We start from the raw sequence: 21,372 nt of genomic DNA, 5'->3' as shown, positions 1-21,372 counted from the left end.
AATTGATGTGCAATAATAAAAATAATTTGGTTCAATGTTTCATACGATTCTCTTCAATTTCACAAATTCCTGTTGGATTTCTAGCGAAACCTTTTGGACAGCCACATCCAAATGCTCCAACATCTCTTTGAAATGAACAACGGGCTGCTGTATTGCACACTCCATCATGCATTTCACAGTAATCTGAACGAAAGATAAAAACTGGATTTAGCATGCTTGATACCTCATTGAACCTACTTTCGTCACTTGCATCTGCACAATCCTCCTGACCATCTAAAACTCTTGAAATATCCAGACATTCTCCATTCAAACATCTGAATTCTCCAAGCTCGCAACGATCTGAATGAACTTGGTTGAATTAGTTAATACCATACTTGTCATTTGACGGGCCGGGCAGGCTGAATTTTTCCTTCGGCCCGGTAGTTTTTTTGAATTTTAAGATACCAAAAATACATTTTAAGTACTTTTTATCACTAATTTCACCGTAGAACTACTTTAAATCGTCAATTTACTCGAATTGTATCTCGAAATTCCCTAAAACTCCTTTTTCAAAAATCACCATTTGAAAACATGTTTTCGGAAAAAAAGTCACTTCACCCATGCACGGCCTCCAGCGGAGGCCCTCTCAATGAACATGGAAATTGGCCCGGCCCGACCCGACCCGTGTCATGTCTGGTTAATACAAAGTCATTACCTTTTTTATAAATTGGTTTCTTTTTTGTTTCCTTTGGTTTTTCCGTCGATGTCACTGGTTCCAGTATAGTAGTTGGAGATGGTACTGAACCAGAACAAGAAACTAATCCATGCCTGCATACATCTTCATCACTTCCATCTCCACAATCGTCTTTTCCATCCATCAACCATTTCGCAAATATACAATTCATTGTTTTAGCACATTTATATGTTCCTTGATAAGCACATAAATGTTGCCCTTAAAACAGAGAAAAAATTGGAAATCGTGGAACAACATACATTTTCTATCTAAACATAAATTGGCCATATCCTGTGGTCTCACGCATTTTCCGCATCGTTTCTGTCCAACTCCAGCATCACAGAGAATTGTTCCATGACCACACCCTGAATGATTGATTGAGTTATGATACAGTTGTCAGGGTTCCCTTCTCATTCGAACGTATCCAGATTAATTTACAGTAGAAAAAGAGACCAAAAGACAGTTGACTATCCACATTACCTACATTCATCACTCATATTCGGACAATCTGGAGTACAATCTCTTACAGCAACTAATGGAATACATAACGGAGTTCTTGCTGTAGGATCACAATCAAACTGAAATAATCCACAACGACCGCCTATTTTTCCAGGATAATCTGAAAAACAACCACAATAAAAATCAATTGAAAACAAATAAAAAGCTACCGTTGGGTCCTGGTAATTGACCAAATGAATATTCAATTATTGAAAGAAAAAACAGAAAATTAAGCATTTTTTGAAGAAAAGTGCTCCGTAAAAAACGGAGCACAAAGAGCTTTTTGGTTTCTCGGGGAAACAGAAAGAAGAATAAAAAAGAAAGAGACAGACGACTATTATAAACGTTTTCGCACTTCATTTTTTTACTTGGTGAACTTTTTTCATGAAAGGAAGTAGAAAAAAAGAAATAACGAAAAGGGTGAGTTTTCTTTAAAGGAGATTCGAAAGTTTCAGTATAAGTTATTGAGATTTGAAATCATTGAACTGAAAAAATTACGGAGAAACAGCTCGGCAGAACGTTTCTATGAGAGTTGGGCACAAGATATATTCCCTAACAGCTTTTCGGACGTTGTTCTACTGCTACGGTTTTAGAAAATGAAATCAAGAAGTTATAGAAGTGGAGAAGAAGGTTATCAATCGGGTTACCGTAGATACGGAATGGGAGGAATTGAAAGTTAAACAAGCAGGTAACAGGTCTAGGATTTTTAAAATAGTCTTATCTTGAGACATTCCCGGAGCCGGTGATGAAATCTCTGAACATTCTCAGTCTATATCTGGGGGAGAAAGTGGATGAGCAGAAGGTGGAGCTACTTCCTGTGTATTCTTTTTCGAGAATTTTTTTTAAACGAGAATGAAAATAATCATTTATCAAATGCACTTTACTTATTTATAATGAATCACATTTTCAATTACTTTTATAAAACATAGTCAACTCGATCAGATTTCAAAACAGTTGCGAATGCGAGAGAACTATTTTGTAGTTTTTCATCTCTTCGAATTGTGACTTCATTCCAGAATGTGACATTTTGAGCAGTTCCAAATAAATCTTTCGAAAACTGGGACTCAAGAGGTGATCGGTCATCGTAGTAGTAATTCTTAACGTTCGAAAAATAATCAAAAAATGACATTTTTAAAACTCACATCAGTGCCTGTATAATCAATTTTTGGCATTTGAACTCGAATTCTCAAAAGACATTTGTCTTGATTTCTGTGATATGCCTCGATGTGACCGAATGAATTGCACTCGGAACCATTCTGAAAGATGATTTATTGTTTTATGATTCTTCAGTTAGCATTATTCCACCTTCGAAAAGAGAGCTAAAAGGTACAAGAAGGATGGTTTGATGGAATCAAATGGAGCTTCTTGAAAGAATCTTGGAACTACAGCTGAAACCGAATGTTCGTCATGAACAATTATTTCAGGAGGTGGAAGACGAACATCATCTGATAAAGAGAGCATTTTTGATTAAATTAGAACTAAAAACTACCTAATAGATGACAAAATGTGTAGTTCAATGCTCCAAATCCACATGTTGGCGGGACAACTGTAGCACATTGACAATTCTTATGATCAGATGTGTAACAGAATCTAGAAAAATCATATGTATTCCGTTACTTATATAAATGATTAACCTGGATCCATTATTCAAACACGTATGGCACAAATCACATGATATTTGTTTTCCTGATTGTTTTGGACAGACTATTGATTTGCATGAACTCGAAGAACATCTCAAAAATATTACTCATTCTTCAGAAAAACCTGATGAATCGAATTAACTTACTTATCAACACAGAGAATAAAAAAGATGAGAGAAAGATAAAGAAGACGTCTCATTTCTTCTTGATAACAGAAGAATGCGAGAGGAGACGAGAAAAAAAGAGAGAATAAAATCACTACTTTTTCCAATACATCTGTTTACAATTTATCTTTGTTCTCTCTTTCACTGTAAACGCAGAGACAAAACTAAACAATTTTTCAGATTGATTTATTTCTTTTTTCGTGAGATCTGTTTAAAATTGACAATATAATCGTGTTGTTTGGAAGATGAAATAGAAAATATATACGGAAATGATATAATCGAGAAAAGGGTTACATCGATGATATGCTAGGGAAAGGGGAGTTGAGCGCATAAAACAAGCTGATACATATAAATAAATCCATATAAAATATTTGTGAAGAAAATAATCAGATGACAATCTGGTACTGTTATGGGTTGGAGGGGATAATCTATTATAAACTGTGAATCTAACTTTTAAATAAAAGAAAACAGCAAAGCTTGAAGATTTAGAAGTATTGTGGTTTTGGGTGAATTATGGGTGTTGCGGGATATGTTGATCGCTCCGAGTATTGTCCATTGTTCAAGTCGTTCGGAGTTGATGTATATCGTGGGTGTGGCATCGGGCGACATGGCCTGTAATGGAACATGAATTTGTTGGCATTTCAAACACTATAATTTAATTCTCTAAGTTAGAAGTTGACTTACGTGTTGACAAGATCTGTGACACCCATTCTAATTCTGTTGTTTCTCGAGACCCTCGACGTTCCGAAGAAGTTCTGAATCGTTTGGATCTTCGATGTTGTTAAAGGAGAAGGAATCCTCAGGGACGTAGCCGACCGAGAGAAATGGTGAGATGACGTCAACGTTGAAGGCGCGTCTCGGGAAGAGGGTGAAGGTGTCGACATCACCACACCAGAATCATTCTTATTTTGAATGGGTGAAGAACGTCCGGTTAATGTTGATGACAATTTGGGAGCCATGTTCTTGGGCAGCGATTGTGGAGACTCGACTGAAAAAGCAAATAATGTTCGGTCAAACGAATGCTTGATTTACCAAAGACGCTGTCCACTGAAACGTCATCGGGGTTTTTCGTATCATAACAGATATATCGGGATGAAGACATACGATTCCGAATCAGTTCATGTTGTTGTTTTTGTTGCTCTTCTTCCTCTGAAAAATTTCGTTTGCGATGAAGGAGGTTTTATAAGCATACCATAAAATGGTGATTGACATTGCATTACAATATCTTCTTCACTAAACGCTAATTTGGATGGTGGAGAAAGAACGAATGACAACTCATTGCTCGACGATCGAATCGACCAACTTTTGATTGTGTTGATAATTCCTTTGGTAGATCTGAAAGCGCATTTCATTTCGATTAAACGAGTTTAGAGAACACTAACAATCTCCCCGAAACAGTTGACGGGTGTCTGAAATGAACGGAGACAGCAGAAGATGTTGACGGATGACGAGCTCTCTGTTGAACCATCGGTGACGATTCAATTGATGATGATGCGGCTGTGTTGATTCGAGAGAACGTATGTCCGTTGTGAGAGTTCACACAACATTCCAAACACACAATACATTCCTAAAAAGTAAAGCAATCATCAAGGATCCTTTTATAAAAACAGAAACTACCAATTTGTATTCTGTTCTTGTGATCAATTGTTTTTCGCATGTTTCGCAACGTCTCAGTGTACTCTTCACAACTCTATTGTCGCACTCATCACATTGTCGCGTGTCCGCCTCCAGAAACGCTCGCCGCTCGTCAATTCGTTCAGATACCTCTGAAAATCGAACGATTTATGGGTATTTTAAGAAACGATACTCACCCATCAGTGCCAAGTTCGGAGCGAATTTCGAGTATTTTGCCTTGCAGATCAAGCAATTCCGTTTCTTTCTCTGTTCGTGCTTCGAAAGACACATCAAACAGAATGTGTGTGAGCATGGTAGTACATGTGGGGCGTGAAGACGAATGTCGTAGGCTGTAAAATAGTTTGATTACCTAACAATTTCATCCGGAATAGACAAAAGTCAAGTAAATTTCAAACTTACGTGTGTCACACCCTGGACAAGGCCGAACAATGTCGCGAAAAAGCTGCGGGGCGAGCATCATTTTGTGCTGAAAAGAAACAACTTTAGTCACTAGAAAAAGACAGACTTGTCACGGGCCGGGCCAAAATCAGGAAAAATCTCGGCCCGGCCCGCTCGGCCCGTTCTGAAACATTTTGAGTTTTTGAATTTTTTTTGGAAATTTTTGGAAATTTATTGAACTTTTTTGAAAAAAGTATAGTTTTCGAATAAACATTTAAAATTGAATCAAAATGTGAATATGTATGATAATTTAAGAATTTTTACTCTATTTTTTCGAAAAGTTTCAAAAAAAATTGGTAAAAATGGGTACCCATTTTTGAATCCGGGCCGGGCCAAGAGAAATTTCGGCCCGGCCCGATTTTTGACAAGTCTGGAAAAAGATTGAGAAAAACTAGATAATTGTTATGCGTTATTTCACCAAATTACAACATTGAAATCGGGACCGAACTACATATTCCACACAAAACAAAATTAATTTACCGGCAGACTTTGAATATCTTATTGTCGATTTACGAGGCCGGCAGTACTGTAGATCGGGATGGGACGCAGTGAACATTTTTGATCGCACGCCTAGAAAAAAATAATTTTGTGTTGACATCTTTGGAGAAAAAAACCAAAATTTTTTTTAAAGATGGAAAAACTAAGAAAGGAAAATATTTTGTGACAATCAAATGATTGCACTCGAATGTAAAATTCAAAGTTTTCGAAGTGCATTATAAGTTTTAAAACTCAAAACTTCAATTCGAACCGGAGCATCCCTTAACTACAAGAACAAAAATTTTCAGAACCTTCGAAAACACGAATTGAAAACGAATAAACTATATATTATTTGTTCGATATCCCGTATTTCACATGTAAAGATTACAGAAAAATCCTATAATTTTCAAAACTACAGTAATCTGGTGATTATTGTCAATTCGTTATTTAAGGTCAGTCTGTTGAAGTTCAATAAGAATTTGGTTCGTATTGTCAGTCAAGATTCTAAAACCTAGCAAAATATTTTACGAACAGAGTGCAATGATTTAATTCATTTTAATATGTGAAAATTATCAAAACAACGTTTCCATTTTATGATAAGTCAGAACAAGAAACATAATTGAATTTATTTCCATAACAATATAGTTTTTGAACTTATTATTTTCCAATAATATGTAGGATCCATTCCAATGAACAGTTTCATCTTGCAAATTATTCTCAGAAAATAATTGGTAACTACTGTAGATTTCTGTTAATTTGTTCGTAGCATTTCCATGATTTCCAGATGAATGTCTATTCTTTTTTTCTCTCAACAATCATCAGTTTGTAGATGACAAACCTTCCTCTAAGACATCAGAATCTAGCCGTCCCCCGACGCAAATGGACGTGGCGGTGTTTGCGGTTCAATCTATTGTTTCTTCCCGGTCGTTTGAACACGAATGGTTTCATAGATACCCGAATTGTGTTGAAACAATAATTTTGTGAAAAGGATAGAATATTTCATTTGCTTTTTTCTAGGATGGAGAACGAAAATTCATCCATCTTCCAACCATACGAAAAGTATGAATGCTGGCGTGGAGAGAAGCAAACTATACTCAAAACATCTATTGGTAAGTATTTTATTCAAAGAAACACTCGAGTTGGAATACATTTTTCAGGACGACAGCTTCCATATATTGTGAATTTCAAGAAGAATCAGTGTCAAATTTTCAATATTGAATGGGAAAGAGTAACACATTCATATACTTTCCCTGAGGGATGCAATCTAATTGATGTTGATTATTTTCCAACTGAAGGTATTTTATTGATTTATATTGAGGGTTTGGTAGATGTGATTATTTCTAAACTAGTATATCTTTTTAGTAACAAAGTGCATATATTTCTTTTCTTTTCAGATGGTCTACTTGGAATTCTGTTGGGAGTCGAGGATCCACGTCAATCCTGGGGAGCTGAACATTTTGTTGTTGCTCTGGTTGCAAAAGAAAATGTTCCGAAACTGGAAATAACTCATTCAGCAGAAATTCCAACCAAGATTACTGTAGTCAAAACGCTATTTTCATCGGCTGATATGGCAGATAAATCGAACAGAGAAGTTTTGAATCTGTATCATCGATTGATGACATGGAAACATGTAGTTGCCATTGGTAAGAATCCAAAATCATCTGATATAGGTTAATTTGAATTCTCACAGGATGCAAAGACACTGAATGCCATCTTGCTCGTTTAACAGCAGTTGAGGATACTTCAAGTCTTCTTATTCCGATTCATAACGACAGAAAGAATCTGATTAATTTGATGGGTAATACAGAAAGAAAATAGTTATTTTCTTTTTATTTTCATATTTTCAGGTGCATTCACAGACGGAACTACTCTTCAGTACACTCAAAATGATGGAAGCTATCGTGACTATCCGATAGAAGGTGTCTATATAACAGCGTTGGCTCTGATGCCAAGAAGTCGCACCCTTCTTGTCGGTCTTTCAATGGGTGGTATTCTTGCTGCTTCTTTAAATCCATCTAATCAAATGAATTTTTTGGAATTGAGACATGAACGGATTATAAGAGAAATTGCACCACTGGAACCAGAAGACGACCCTGACAAATTTGAATATTTCATTGCGGCCGTTGAGTGAGTATACAGTTCTGGAAATTGATGTTGGTAATGCATCTTTTCAGCGCATCTCCACGTCATCCAATCATGATTCAATTATGGCGTGGATCCTTCAAAACATTGGAAGAAGTCGAAACTACAGAGAAATACGATCGACCATATTTTGCTGTTTGTTTGGAACATAAAATATTATTTGGAGAGAAATGGATATCGGTGAATCCGATTGTGACTGAAAGAGAGCATTGGATGACAATGAAGAAGCGAGGAACTGATGAATCAATAGCTAATGTATCTCATAGTTTTGGATCAACTTCCAATAGAAATTCTGTTCTTTTATCTTATGAGAGACAAAAAATGAAAACAACTGAAGATGATCCAAATGGCCTTCCTGAATACATAGTCGAAGCAGCCGTATTTGATATAGATGCATGGTATTATAAGAGAGTACCAGGAAGAGTATCAACCGACGGAACTGTCTTGAAACAATGCGCATTTCTATCGACGATCAAGTCCAATATTCGATCGGAGGACGTCAATGATATCGGAATTCTCACTTCGCATGCCAACGACGTCTCCAGATTTTCCAGCTCGATATCAGATGCAGACCAGTTATTCTATCCATCTGCATTAAGTTATGAACGGATCTATGTTGCCAAATCATCGAAAATTGAATGGATGAAAATTCAGAATATTCAGGATACGGTAAGAGATTTCCATTATTTAGAAAATGTTCACAGTAGAGGTAATTTCAGATTTTGAACAAATGTGCTTCAAAGTTATCATATTATCTACAATCACCCGAATCTATCTCAAATGTTATCATTGCTGCTGGTCTAGTCAGAAAGAATATTTTATCAGGATCTCCAAACTCGGTAAGAGGAATCTTTGACTAGAATTTATTTACATTTCTTCAAAGAAAACGTTTCCAGAGTGCTGCGGATATAAATCATTCCCAGTTATCATCCGAACAGAAAGTGATATTAAACCTCATCGTCTATTACGGGAAAGTCAAAGAACTTTGTGAAATTGTGAACTGTTCGGAGATTAGCGATACGCTGAAAAATGAAATTGCTGAATGGTCGCTCCACGAAGCAATTGATTACAAAAGAACGATTTCTGATAAGATGGTTTCTATTTTCCAAGGAAGATCATATGCTCTCTCACCTCTTGCTCAAGATGCTGTGACTCAAGGAATCAAACTGTTCAGAGTTGTCTATGAATACATCAAAACATGTTCAAAGGCTTTGAAAAGTTCACGACTACATAACTTGGCATGCTCAGTGAAATGTGTCAGAAATCATACGAAACTCACTTATCAATTCATAACTTTTAATATCATACCTGTGGATCAAGAGAGACAACAGAAAATGAGAGAAATGCATTCAAAAAGAAAACTTGAAGCTATCAGAAATTCGTAAGCAAATCCATATCCATTTCTTATTTATTTGATCTGACTTTATTCCAGATCATCACTTCCGATTCAATCAATCGTTCGAAATATGAACCGTATTGCTCCGAATGCGCAGTTCTGGAATGATATTCCACATCATGAATGGTATCCACCAACACCTGTTGATCTATTGGAATCTCTTCTTAATGTCAATATTTCTGAAAGAATTAAACGGGAACTTGTCATTCAATATATCATAGATTGGATTCGTGCTTCACCCAATGAAATCAACTTGACCGATAAACAAATCGGTCTGGAAACCATCAAAATCATGACGAATCAAATGTTGGATGTGGATTTGGAAAAGATTTATTACGTTTTGGATCAAGAAAAGAAAGCTTTGATTGATGACAAGGATGGAGAACGCATCAGGGCTCTCGGAGAGAAAGTTTTCTCGTTGCAAAATGAACAGATTAGTTATGAGAAGTTGTGGGGAGGAGGTGTTCCAGTTGATATAACAATCAATGCATATGATATGAAGAGATTTGAAGAAAGAATGAAACTGCAATTGGAACAAGGAGAGTGCAGATGTGAGTGATTTATTTGTGTCCATTACTGATATCGACAACATTTCTTTTCAGTGCCAGTTCTCGATCCAGAGTCAGAAATGCTCTATCAAGTCTATCTTTTTGAGAATGAGAAGTTTCACGCGATGTCTTCTGAAGCTATAAGGTCAAATAAACTTCTATCAATGTTCATGCCAGGAATGGTTCAGAACAAAGGAGGAACTCCACAAAAAAGTTCAAAAGAGCGAGAAATTCATAGCTCTGTGAAAACTATGTTTGATATGCAGACGGTAAAAGAAGTGAAAGAAAAAATAGGAGTAAAGAAACCCAGTGTATTTGCGAAAGTTGCTGATGAAAACAGACGAAGAAAGAGGTCGAATCAATTTGATGATTATGATGATGACAGTTTTTCAAGTGTTTCTTCTGTTTCATACGTTCCACCTGTAAGTAATTCATGTAAATTCAGAGAAAAAAAAAGTTCATATTTTCAGACTGCGAAGAGAATTCAGCAATGGAAAAAGGCAGTTGAATCCTCTCCTATTCCAGAACTTCCTGTTGCGAATAACTCAAGTATCAACAGTCTGATTTCTTCTGATGATCCAAATCAACATGATGAGATAAATATGTTGATTGCAACACCTGCTCGTTATTACAAACGCCCGAATGATGTCGATTTGGAACAGGATTTATTGTCGCCTTCAGCTGATAGAGTCCCACCACTTCCGGCTCAAAATAGTATTCTGAAAACAGCAAAAGCTGTACAATCTGCTAATCGAGGAAGGATTCGATTCCATGAAAGTGTGCCGAGAGGAGCTGATGAAAGTGTTGAAGACACAGATAAAGCTCCAAAGGGGCTGAAATTGAATTTTGCAATTCTGGAAGATGATGAAGAAGAAGAAACAATGACCACAAGAAGATCAAAAACTATTGAAATGCAAGATGAAATGGATGTTGAAGAGAATGAAATCACCCAGGAAGAGATGGAAAATGACGAAATTGAAGATGTCGAAGAAGAAGAAGAGAATGAAGAAGAGTGTATTGAGAGTGAGAAGACGTTTGAGAATCAAGATGACTTTGAAGTTCTTGAAGATTCATCAGCTCCGGGAAAAAATATTGAAGAAGACACATTTGAACCAGAAGAAAACGATGTTACCGCTGCAATCAATGAAACTTTTGAATCGAACAAGACAGAAGAACATCAAGAGGAAGAAGACGTAGAAGAACGCATTGAAATAGAAGAACGAATGGAAGAACGAAAGGACAGAGAAATCGAGGAAGAAGTAGAGGGAGAAGAAGGAAAAGAAGCAGTACATGAAGAAGAAACTTTAGATGTGGTACAAGAGACAGAAAAAGAGGATGAAGAAGAAGACAAAAAACAAGAAGAAGAAAAGGATGTAGAAGAAGAAGAAAAAGATATTGAAAAAGAAGAAGACATTGCTGATGATATCATCCAGAGAAGTGCGGAAGTTCAATCTGAAGATGAAAGCGAGCCAATTGAAGTGGCTGGAGAGATGGAACCTTCTGAAAATATTGTAAGCGTGAAACAATCCCAAGCAATTGTAGAACTTGCTGAAGAAAATCAACAGGAGACTGTATCTGGGGAACAAGAAAAAACTGAAGAAGTTCAAGAAGATGTACAGGAAATGCCTACTAAAACAGAGGATCAATCAGAAATGAAAGAAATTGAAATTTCGAAAATATCGGAAGTGCCAGTAGAGACTGAGGAAGTTGTGGAGATAGGAGAAACTGAAAAAGGTGGAAAAGATGTCGCTGGTACTTCATACGAAGTTCGAGAAGTAATCAATTCAGTACCAACAGAAACATCGATTGAAGAAGAAAGACCCCCATCTGTAAGTTTACTTACTTAAAATTGAACACAGACAAAACCAAACGTACCAAACCGAATAGTCCTCTTTCTACTAAAAAGAGAACTCAACTTTTAATATTGTTATTTTCAGGAAAACACTCGTTCGAGATCCATTCAGAAAACTCCGGCTCCAGTTACGAAAACTTTGGAAGCCGAACAAGATTCTAGTACGCCATCCAGAAGAACTCGTTCAGCTTCTCGCCAACGTGACGTTGTGGTAGAAGAACCCGAACCTTCGAGAACTCCGCGGTCTTCTACTCGACAAATGGCATTGAAAAACCGTACCCCTAGTGAATTACTAGACGCACTATTTCCTAGGGACGAGTTGGAAAGGAAACGCGCAGAAAAAACTCCATCTAAGAAAACACGAACAAGTCGCTCTGAAAGTGCTAACCGAAGATCCGTAAGTAGCGTTATCTTCATGAAATTTTTGGAAAGGCATTCTTTTTTAGGCATCTCGTACGCGATCTGTAGAAGTTCGGGACACTCTTGTGGAACAGAACACTCCGAAGCGAGGAAGGCCCCGTAAAACTTCTGAAACAGTTTCATCGACCGAGAAGCGAAAACGAGGAAGTTCAGTACCAACTGAAACTGAAACACCGACAAAAAGAGCGCGTGGGCGACCAAGGCTTACACCATTAAAGGCCATTCCGGAAGATGAGCCATCTACTTCTAATTCGAGAAATGAAGGAACATCAGAGACGAGTGCAGCAGTGCCAGGTAGAGTCGGCAAACCGAAACCTTTGGAAGATGTTTGCGAAGAAGATGAAGATGTGCCAGTTCAAGAGGTAAGAACACCTGTCAACGAATATGTATTAACACACATTTTTATTCCAGTCTTCTCTCCGCCGATCTTCTCGTCTTTCACATAATTAGTCGCAATACTTTAAAAATTTCCTTTATAATTATCTGCTGCTTACTTTAATAACTAAAATACTTTTTTAAATCAATATATATATATATATATATATATATATATATATATATATATATATATATATATATATATATATATACTCTCCATAACTAGACCAACTAAGATTACGTTGAGTCGCTTTTAATGTTAATTTTTCATTTGTATCGTGTTTTGTTGTTGAAAATGAATATTGAGACATAATTTTTCTTCACATCAAAAAAAATTCAAACAAGAAGTTAGGTCCAACTGTGGCCCAATTAAAATTCTGCGTTTAGAGCAACTTTTGTTCGGAATGATTACTGACAGCGCAACATAACAATTGATCTTTTCTGATACCCTAATGGGTTATGTTCATTGGAAAAAGTTCTGCGAATCAGGGAGAGTGTCCCTTAATTAAATTTTCTTACGGTATCTTTGAAATTGTGCATTTGGTCGTGAGCTATTATGTTTAAAGTTCACACACCATGCTCTACTTTTGAACCGCCCAAAAATGACATGCACTTTTTTCGACGAAGAAACATTAAAGATTTCACATTATTTTTGGTTGCTTTTATTCTGTTCTGAACATAAACATGTATTTTACTACAAAAATTAGAGACCTCACAAAAATCAGGGGAGATATTTGAACCCGGAAACCAAAATAGGGAATATACGCACATTGTTCAAACTTTGCTATTTGTTCCCGATTTTGGTTCCTCCATTTAACTGCTCTCTCCGATTAGGAAAGAGCGGATAGGCATTCCTTTCTCGAAAAGTCACTATAATAGTGCCCATATTTCAGTAATAACATTCTTGACGATGGTCGAGGAAGAAGAAGAAAAAATGAAGAAAATGAGAGTGCGCATCGAACGCGATGCGTACTCGGTACTTCTGTCTTTCAAAGATGGCGCTTCCCCGAACCAAGTGGAGCAAAGAATGGAGTTCGTCGTCTGTTTATTTTGTTGTTAATTAAACAATTGTTTTCAGTGACACTCTTGGTTACACATACAATGGAAAGTATCACCTGGCCGGTGTGTACGATATGTCACAAATTCTACGGGAACATCCGAAAGTACGACGAAATGTTGACGGAAAATTCAAAATCATGTATGAAGTTTTCGTCTAAAGTACAATGTCAGTTGTTTTTCAGTGCTACCGAAGAGAATCAAGATCTCGTTGCTCTGATCGCCAAACAGAAAGACAACAAAGGGAAGAAGAGAGGTGTTTCGGGAAAAGGAGGACGTCGAGCCGTAACTTCCATTGGGCACCATCACCGGAGTGGTTTGATTCTGCGATCTTCTCCTAAGTTCTCTAATGGAATGAGGCCAACTTCTTCTACAGGAAAAGCCAACATTGCAAAAGTTTGCTAGAGTTCCTTTAAATTGATAAGTTTCTGTTTTCTAGCAGTTTTCCAATGTTCCCAACTTTGGTCGTCCATTAACTTCTGCTGCATCTCGTCCCATAACTTCCAAACTCGGAGGTGCTCCTGGAATGTTCTATAATCGGCAATCATCCTTTGGTACTACCTCAAACAAGATACCTGCTCCAGCCAAGGCTCCCACTCTTCCACTTCAACGACCTCTTGTTCGTCCTAAAACTGCGTCTTCGGTTTCCAGCAATTCTGCGTCATTGGTCAGCAGTCGTTCAACTGTTACAGTCGCTCCACCATCTATATCAGCACAACCACCAAATCACATTCCTTCTATTAAGGAGTTCTCTGACAACGCTAAGATTATGATGCTAAAGTTGTATCCAGAATCGATTCACGTGAGTCAAATGTTTACCATTATCAAAACTGAACTCTACACAGAATATGAATAACTATCAATAGGTAATTTTCTTTCAGCTCTCGGAAATGACTGAACGGTACAGTCAAGAATATGGTAACCCTGTTGAGCCGCTTCAGTTGTTCAGCAAGAGTTGGATGATGTTAGTGAAATCAACCTTCAAAGAGTGGCTACAGATAAAAGATGGAGAAGTTTCTTTGAAGGAAGATTGGTTCGCGAGATTTGGATCCGCTTTGAAAAAATCACTCTCAATCAATGCATCTGGTTATACAAAGACATCAGAGGTCCCTTCCAAATCCGCTACATCAGTTTCATCTTCATCTATTCCTACGACGCTTCCAATAAATCAAGGCTTCCGTTATCAAATTCCAGCATCGCAGCCAAAATCTCCTATCGAGCTCGCTACGCAACAAATGAGAGGTTTTTATTTCAATTCAAATAGGCGATGACACAAATAATTGTAGGACTCACCATGGGAGCTCGTCACGCTCTGCGAACTCCAGACAAACCCCCCGGTTTGGCTCCTAAAAACTCGTCGAAGCTGATGGTGACAGTTTTCCCAGGTCTTCAATCAGTTCAGAAAGACTCGAAATCGACGACTTCTAACGGAGTAATCAAAATTGGGTCTTCAGAGAATTCAGCCTATACATACCGGGCCGTATCTAGGAGACCAGATGCGATGAACGTGGATTGTCTTAGAGCAGGTTTTCAACATGCTACTGAAAACTCTAAACTACCTCGTGAAGCATTCGATCTCGCTGCATATCAGAAAGTGTTATCAGTGGATCGAAGCTATGACGCTAAGCAACTGAGAAACCTGAAAATGGTCGAAAAAACAAATACATTAAAATACACCGTAGCTGAGGCTTTGAACGGTAAAGGTTCAGGCATCCCCCAACAATAACATTTAAAAAATTAATATAATTTAGAAAATCCTCAACTAAAGAAAACAGCGAAGAAACCACTCAGGACCTCACCGTCGGGCACGAGAGCGAATGCTTCCTATCCTTCAGGAAGAAACTCGACAGGAAACAGAGGTAATACTTCTCCGACGCCTACAATGGAATCACTTCTCTCGTATTTTTCTACAGAACCGAACAACCGAATAATTGGACGCGCTCTTGCCGATATTCATAAGCAGAACGATGAGCAGGTAATAACTACAACAAAAAACACCCTTTTTTCTAATTTTCAGAAGCCGCTAATGAAGAACAAATCGGTTCGCGAGGAAACATCTTCGTTTGAATCAAAATCCAAGTACGATGAGAAATCACTGTACGTGTCGTCTTCGGCTACTCCAACATCTAACAAAAAGACAGAAGTCAACTCTTCCAAGGACTCGGATTCTGATGATGGGTGGAGTATCTCTGACCAGTCGGATAAAACAGTGACAGTACGAGAAACCGTTATAATTGTGTTTTTTTTTCAACCTACATTTTCAGAATTCACCACCTCCAGTTTCCACTCGCAAGCCGGTGTTGCCCCCTATGTCTAAAGGTGCTTCTTCGAAACCACAACTCCGATCTCGTCCAGTTTCTATGTGTTCTTCGATCTCATCGTTGGATTCATACGAACGGGCTTTGCATGCAACTCTCCCAGACGATGAAGCCTGGTGATTCAAAAATGTTTTTAACCCACTTCCCCATTCAAACAAATGTACACTGATGTGTTTTGTTCTTAATCACGAGTTTCACTACATTTTTTAAACAAATGCGCCCTTATAACTTTATATGTATGCTGATGATTTTACATTTGCTGTCCTGCCTAATTAAAATATTAGCAAAAATCGTATTTTTCACCTGCGCACACATGTTTTTCGTTGTTCGACCAATATTTATTAAGAGTTGTCGGAGTTCTTGCTCAAGCTCACAGTAGGGTCCTAGGAATTCTTACTTCTCGACTAATTGAAAAACAAATGCAGCTTCTCTCAATCGCTCGCCTTTTGTTCACCATTTTTCGTCCCATGCAAGATTGGCATCGAAGGATATTCGAATTCGGGTAAACTGGGCGAGCGTCGTGTGCACGCAGAGACAGACCCATAAAAAGGAGATTTATTATTCAGAGCGCTTGGAAAATAAGTGAAAACGGTATTTAGATTGAAAGAGGACTAAAAGCAGATCAAAGATAAAGTAAATCCGACAATTTGATCCTTGAATACAAACGTATTGAGTCAAATCAGGAATTTTTAGCTCAATGTAGATTTTAAATGCATGAGTCGTTCTCTGACTCGTTTCTTACGACCAAAGTTCACAATGATGGGAAGGATATTGTCGTTCGAACGATCGTTCATGATCAATATTTCAATATGATAGTCTTTAAATCGATCGTAATAGTTTTTGCCTTTTCTCTCTCCCTCTTGTTCCTTGAAAGACTGTCTGTCATACCCTCGGTTTGAGTGAGAGAACACGGCCGTTTTCGTATCTCTGTCTGCGCCTCATTTCCTTTACTTCCTCTCTATGTTCTTTCTTTTCCCGGTCGAGAGAAAGACGAGCGGATGCGTCACCCTCAAAGGTCTATTTTCCATTTTTTGTACTGGAAGGCGCACATTCATTAAATTATTATTATCATAAAGTTTTTGATCAATGAAACAATAATAAAGTGATTTATCCTTTATTTATTTAACTTGAGAAAATTGAGTGAAAACAGAAACTATATATATATATATATCAGTAGTATTTCGTAAGATTTGAATATTTATCATGTATAGTCGATAAATTACGAAACTGCAATAAATACAAGAACTTATTGTAACACCAGAAAATTGATTAGAGAAAACAGGGAGTATCAGGTTTCAACTATGGCCACAGGCATTTAGTCTCCTCGACTATAAGTAATGGAAAGAAAATACGTGTCTGAACAGAACGAGAATATTATTGCAATTTTTTAACTGAATTAAAAAAAATTAAATTGTGTTGTTAATTTTGCTTTTCTGTTATCATTTGAGTGGGGGCAGTCGCTTTCGAGCACAACAAACTTACAGTCCGTCTCATGCATTGAATTCTCTCTATTCATTCTAACTTCCTCACTATTTGTATTCTCCATCGTTTATTTTCCGAATCGATATAATTTTTTCAGTCAGATAATATCGTTTTCCAATGTTCGGTCAGTGGTAACGAATAATTCTACTGAAGTTATCTTATCCCGGAAACGCAGCAGATGATGACTACGGCGGTTCAGCCGTCTTCCGAAGTATCTGGATTCGGAGGCGGACCTGCAGATTCAAGAGCGTCGGATTTAATTCAATTTCAAGAAATTGTAAGCTTTAAACCTCTTTAAATTGTTTGAGAAAAAGGTTTTCTCTCAAGTGTTCAGCTGTACGCGATAAGCATCATATGTTATCGTCTGTAATTTTATTCTTTGCAGATGTCTGAATCGAACGAATCTTCGTCTTCTTCCAGTCACACTAATCTTACTGCCAATACTTCGAATGTGTTGCCACGTGGGAGTAATGAACAGAGTCCAGTAGATGACCCATCACATGTCTATACGAACATAAGAGAAATTGAGGAATTGAACAGGTATGTTTTCCTTTTGAAAAAATAATTTTATATAGATGATCTCATAAGTTTCATAATGGATGTGAAAGTCTTCTCATGTTTTCACACATTTGTATTGATAACAAGTGTTATTTTTCAATGTTTTCTAAACTTTTTATCGTCCACCTGAAATGTTCTCTAATATTTATCTATATTATTAAAGTCGTCCTGTTCCACCAACTCCTCGAAATGATGCACAGCCTAGAAGAGATCTTCTGAATGGATGGTATGAGTACGAAACCGATGTTGGTCGCACGTTTTTTTATAACAAAGAAACCGGTAAAAGCCAATGGATTCCTCCAAGGTTTATTAGAACGCCAGCACAGGTTCAGGTAAGAATAATATTGATAAAGATAAAGTTTCAATTATGAAAACTTTAGGAGTTTCTTCGCGCAACACGAACGAATCTTGACACAACGTTCAGCTTTCAAGGAACTTCAACTTTGTCTTCTGAGGAACAGAAAGAAAATAAAGAAGATAAGTCAAATGAAGATGATAGAAAAAGTCAATCTGTTGAAGACGAAGAAGTGTTCGATGAAATTTGTGACGTCGAGGAGGAAAAAGAGACCTTTTTTGAACCCCCATCTCGGCCGCTACCAATTCCAAGTTCGACGGACGATGAAGAAGATATCAACATTGAACAGAAATCAGCTGAACAGCATGTAGAGAATGGTGACGATGGATTCTCCGATTCAGATTTCGAAGAAGAATACCAAGCTCCAACAACGTCAAGGAAAATTTCTAGTGCATCAGGGGCAATGATTCATCATCCTTACGTTCAAATGTCTACGTTTCAATCAACATTTCCCAGGTGATTTAAATAGTTTCAGACAGTTGGGCCTCGCATAACTGTATAAAGCTAATGAAGTATGTTGCACAAAACTGATATTAAACTCGAGTTTTCAGAAGTAAAGACGAAGACAATGATAAACATGCTCCCTACATGGTCCCGCCTGATGCAAACGAATCCACAAAAGCATCAAATCCAATCCGCGTTCGTCGTCCATCCCCTTCAAGTCTTCGATCAGTTTCCTTTCAAAACAAATGCACAGTACTGAAAAACGTACCGATGCCACAAGTACTTCCAACAACATCCACCAGTTATGATCTTCCACAATATCACAACACACCAGATCGACCTTCTTTCGTGGAAGACTCTGTCGAATTTACACAGTCTTTACGATGTGAAGAACGGAGAGGAAGCAGTGAAGGACGGGAACCTGTTCGAACGATTCGATGTGGTGATATGGAAAGAAGTGAAAAAGAAGAGCAATTAGAAAAGTCGATTAAACCGAAAAAAAAGGAGTGGATCATGAACTATATGTATTTGACAACAGCCCATTTAATACTGTATAAAGACCAGAAAAGTGCAGAGGTTCGTGGTTTTTCGTTCTGATCTCAATTAACAAAACCTCTTCAGAAGCACGGCAAGCATTACGATGCCCCTCAAGGTGTTTGGGACCTACGCGGAGCAACTGTAACGTGGTATCAAGATGATCGTGATTTTCTAAAGAAAAAGCAACGGAAATATATTCAACTTGAGTTATGTAACACCAAAAAATACCTGTTGAGATGTTCCAATGATACAGAAGTCGTAGAATGGTACAAGTCTCTCGTGGAAGTTGTGGAAAAATTGGTAAGTTTTCATCATTTCGAATTTGCGTAGAAAAAAGTGCGTATTTTTTCGGAAGTCCTTATCGTCTTCTAATGGCAGGAACAATTATGAGATAATACCCTGCCGACGATTAGCTACTCTATCGTTGTGTTTCCAACTTTTTCCAAACACTATAGACAATAGAATACAAGGCCAAAGTTTTCCAAAAAAAACTTATATTATTTTCCTCAATTTCTATTCTAAAATATGTGGCACACTGCCTGCTCGAGAGTCCGCATGCTGAGCTTACAGCGTTCAACTAGTGAGGTAAAACACATTTTATCGATTCAAAATCCAGTAGGTATATTTCATATTCCAGGAAAACAGTCAAGTTTTTCACTTATTTTTAATTTCATATTTCAGCCTGCGCCCGGATCTTCCAACCAAGCAATGATTGATGTGACAAATAGTATTGCTCGTAATCCATCATATATTGGCAGTACGCGACCACTTTCTCATGCATTGATTCCAATGTGAGTACCGGAAATTGAAAAAAAAAACTAAAGAGTGGGAGATTTTTCGAAACAAAATTTCATTTTTTATTCAAAATGTTATGTTTTTCTAGAAGTAGAAGTATGCGCCGTCGTGATGATCCAATGTCTCAATCAGCAATTGAATCAATGTCGACTAGCGCAACAGTGGATGAATCAAGACCATCAAAAGAAACTATACTTGAAAAGCTGAGGAGGTTTTTCCGTACCCGTCCGACTGTGGAGAGTTTAAAAGAAAAAGGCATTTACAAACGTGAGATTCCTGAACATTAAAGTATCACAATTTACAATTTTTACAGCAGAACCAGTATTTGGATCAACCCTCTCTGCTATCTGTCAACATGAAAATTCTTTGGTTCCAAAGTTCATAAGAGTTATCACAGAAGTCATAGAAAGTAAAGGATTAGAAACTGACGGAATATACAGGTAATTCACGAAAATTAGATAAAGTTTTGATATTTTTGTTTCCAGAGTTAGTGGAAATCTATCTGCGGTCCAAAAAATTCGATGTCAGGCCGACCAAGATAATTACAAAGCTCTTGTTGCCGAAGAAGATATTCATGTTCTAACAGGAGCTCTCAAGTTGTTTTTCCGTGAACTTTCGGATCCTCTCTTCCCTATCTCACTTCATAAAGAATACACATCAGCGATGCGTGAGTAATTCAGTTATATTTATGCGTTATCAACCTAATTCCTCATTTCAGAAATGCCAAACGCAACAAATCGGTTCAAGAAGTTTGAAGAACTGCTCGGTCGCTTGCCTAATGAAAATCGTGAAACGTTGAAAATGTTGCTTCGTCACTTGAACAGAGTTGCTTCTCATTCTTCACAAAATCGAATGCAACAACATAATCTGGCCATAGTTTTCGGTCCAACTTTGTTCCACAATGGAGACGGAGCCGTCAATTCTGCTGCAAAAAACAAAAAAGCAGCAAAAAAGACTAAACCTTCAAAAAAGGTCCGTATCTATAGATATTACAGTTCAAGCGACAACTATTGCAATAATCAAAATAGTTTATCTGAAAATATCGTCCAAAATTTGTCCAGAAAATAAAAACGAAATTTATGATTACAGGAAGAATCTCAACAAACTCCAATTCAATCAAACTCCCATCTTGCCTTTTCGATGATAATGCAGTCTCAAATCGTTCAATATCTTCTCGAGTCTGCCAACAAGTTCGATATTCTCAAAGCACCAGTCAATATTGGGCGATAATCTTAATCAGTATTTCTAATTTTTCCCCCTTAAAAGTTGTGGTTTTACTTCCTTCTGTTTCACTTTAGGTTTATCCTCTCCTTACATGGGTTTTCGCAAATACAATTAGTCTGATTTTCGGGCTTTTATGATTAAATAGTGTAAATATGAACCGTATCCTGCTATAAGTGCTGTAAATACCTATTACCAGCAAAGTTTTCAAGAACTAGTCTTATTTTTGAACGATCCCTTTGTTTTTTCGTCCTTAATACGCTTTATGTAGTTCATGTATGTTTTATTTTTTACTTTCTTATGCTC

General features: G+C 37.3%; 6 protein-coding genes across 6 annotated transcripts; 3 read left to right on the top strand and 3 right to left on the bottom strand.

The window, feature by feature from the left end:
• Window positions 1-31: 31 nt before the first annotated feature.
• Window positions 32-1,447, bottom strand: GCK72_010029 (uncharacterized protein; the record flags this gene model as incomplete). Its single annotated transcript, XM_053727651.1, has 6 exons — window positions 32-183; window positions 238-339; window positions 695-931; window positions 988-1,077; window positions 1,197-1,331; window positions 1,381-1,447. 6 exons carry the CDS (start codon window positions 1,445-1,447, stop codon window positions 32-34), a joined length of 783 nt encoding a protein of 260 aa, XP_053587228.1.
• A 679-nt stretch (window positions 1,448-2,126) lies between these two features.
• GCK72_010028 (uncharacterized protein) lies at window positions 2,127-2,671 on the bottom strand (the record flags this gene model as incomplete). Its single annotated transcript, XM_003106069.2, has 3 exons — window positions 2,127-2,306; window positions 2,353-2,466; window positions 2,516-2,671. 3 exons carry the CDS (start codon window positions 2,669-2,671, stop codon window positions 2,127-2,129), a joined length of 450 nt encoding a protein of 149 aa, XP_003106117.2.
• Window positions 2,672-3,499: 828 nt separating this feature from the next.
• GCK72_010027 (uncharacterized protein) lies at window positions 3,500-5,109 on the bottom strand (the record flags this gene model as incomplete). The annotated part of the gene is made up of 8 exons (XM_003105980.2): window positions 3,500-3,626; window positions 3,699-4,002; window positions 4,047-4,163; window positions 4,207-4,349; window positions 4,397-4,581; window positions 4,632-4,780; window positions 4,826-4,978; window positions 5,049-5,109. 8 exons carry the CDS (start codon window positions 5,107-5,109, stop codon window positions 3,500-3,502), a joined length of 1,239 nt encoding a protein of 412 aa, XP_003106028.2.
• A 1,473-nt stretch (window positions 5,110-6,582) lies between these two features.
• GCK72_010026 (uncharacterized protein) lies at window positions 6,583-12,372 on the top strand (the record flags this gene model as incomplete). Its single annotated transcript, XM_053727650.1, has 14 exons — window positions 6,583-6,673; window positions 6,722-6,859; window positions 6,959-7,207; window positions 7,255-7,362; window positions 7,412-7,691; window positions 7,739-8,375; window positions 8,426-8,545; window positions 8,603-9,087; window positions 9,139-9,653; window positions 9,705-10,072; window positions 10,121-11,479; window positions 11,588-11,899; window positions 11,949-12,284; window positions 12,334-12,372. 14 exons carry the CDS (start codon window positions 6,583-6,585, stop codon window positions 12,370-12,372), a joined length of 5,037 nt encoding a protein of 1,678 aa, XP_053587227.1.
• Window positions 12,373-13,210: 838 nt separating this feature from the next.
• On the top strand, window positions 13,211-15,794 carry GCK72_010025 (uncharacterized protein; the record flags this gene model as incomplete). The annotated part of the gene is made up of 10 exons (XM_053727649.1): window positions 13,211-13,332; window positions 13,379-13,498; window positions 13,542-13,752; window positions 13,796-14,158; window positions 14,238-14,598; window positions 14,643-15,053; window positions 15,108-15,215; window positions 15,270-15,331; window positions 15,374-15,571; window positions 15,621-15,794. The coding sequence occupies 10 exons, from the start codon at window positions 13,211-13,213 to the stop codon at window positions 15,792-15,794; spliced, it is 2,130 nt and encodes a 709-aa protein (XP_053587226.1).
• A 1,540-nt stretch (window positions 15,795-17,334) lies between these two features.
• GCK72_010024 (uncharacterized protein) lies at window positions 17,335-21,075 on the top strand (the record flags this gene model as incomplete). The annotated part of the gene is made up of 12 exons (XM_003105910.2): window positions 17,335-17,433; window positions 17,542-17,696; window positions 17,878-18,046; window positions 18,095-18,525; window positions 18,621-19,089; window positions 19,135-19,350; window positions 19,732-19,841; window positions 19,934-20,112; window positions 20,159-20,285; window positions 20,331-20,512; window positions 20,564-20,817; window positions 20,935-21,075. 12 exons carry the CDS (start codon window positions 17,335-17,337, stop codon window positions 21,073-21,075), a joined length of 2,532 nt encoding a protein of 843 aa, XP_003105958.2.
• Between the last annotated feature and the right edge of the window lie 297 nt (window positions 21,076-21,372).

The sequence above is a fragment of the Caenorhabditis remanei genome, chromosome III (assembly GCF_010183535.1).
Source record: "Caenorhabditis remanei strain PX506 chromosome III, whole genome shotgun sequence".
Classification (NCBI taxonomy): Eukaryota; Metazoa; Nematoda; class Chromadorea; order Rhabditida; family Rhabditidae; genus Caenorhabditis; species Caenorhabditis remanei.
This window is presented reverse-complemented; position numbering and strand designations above follow the sequence as displayed.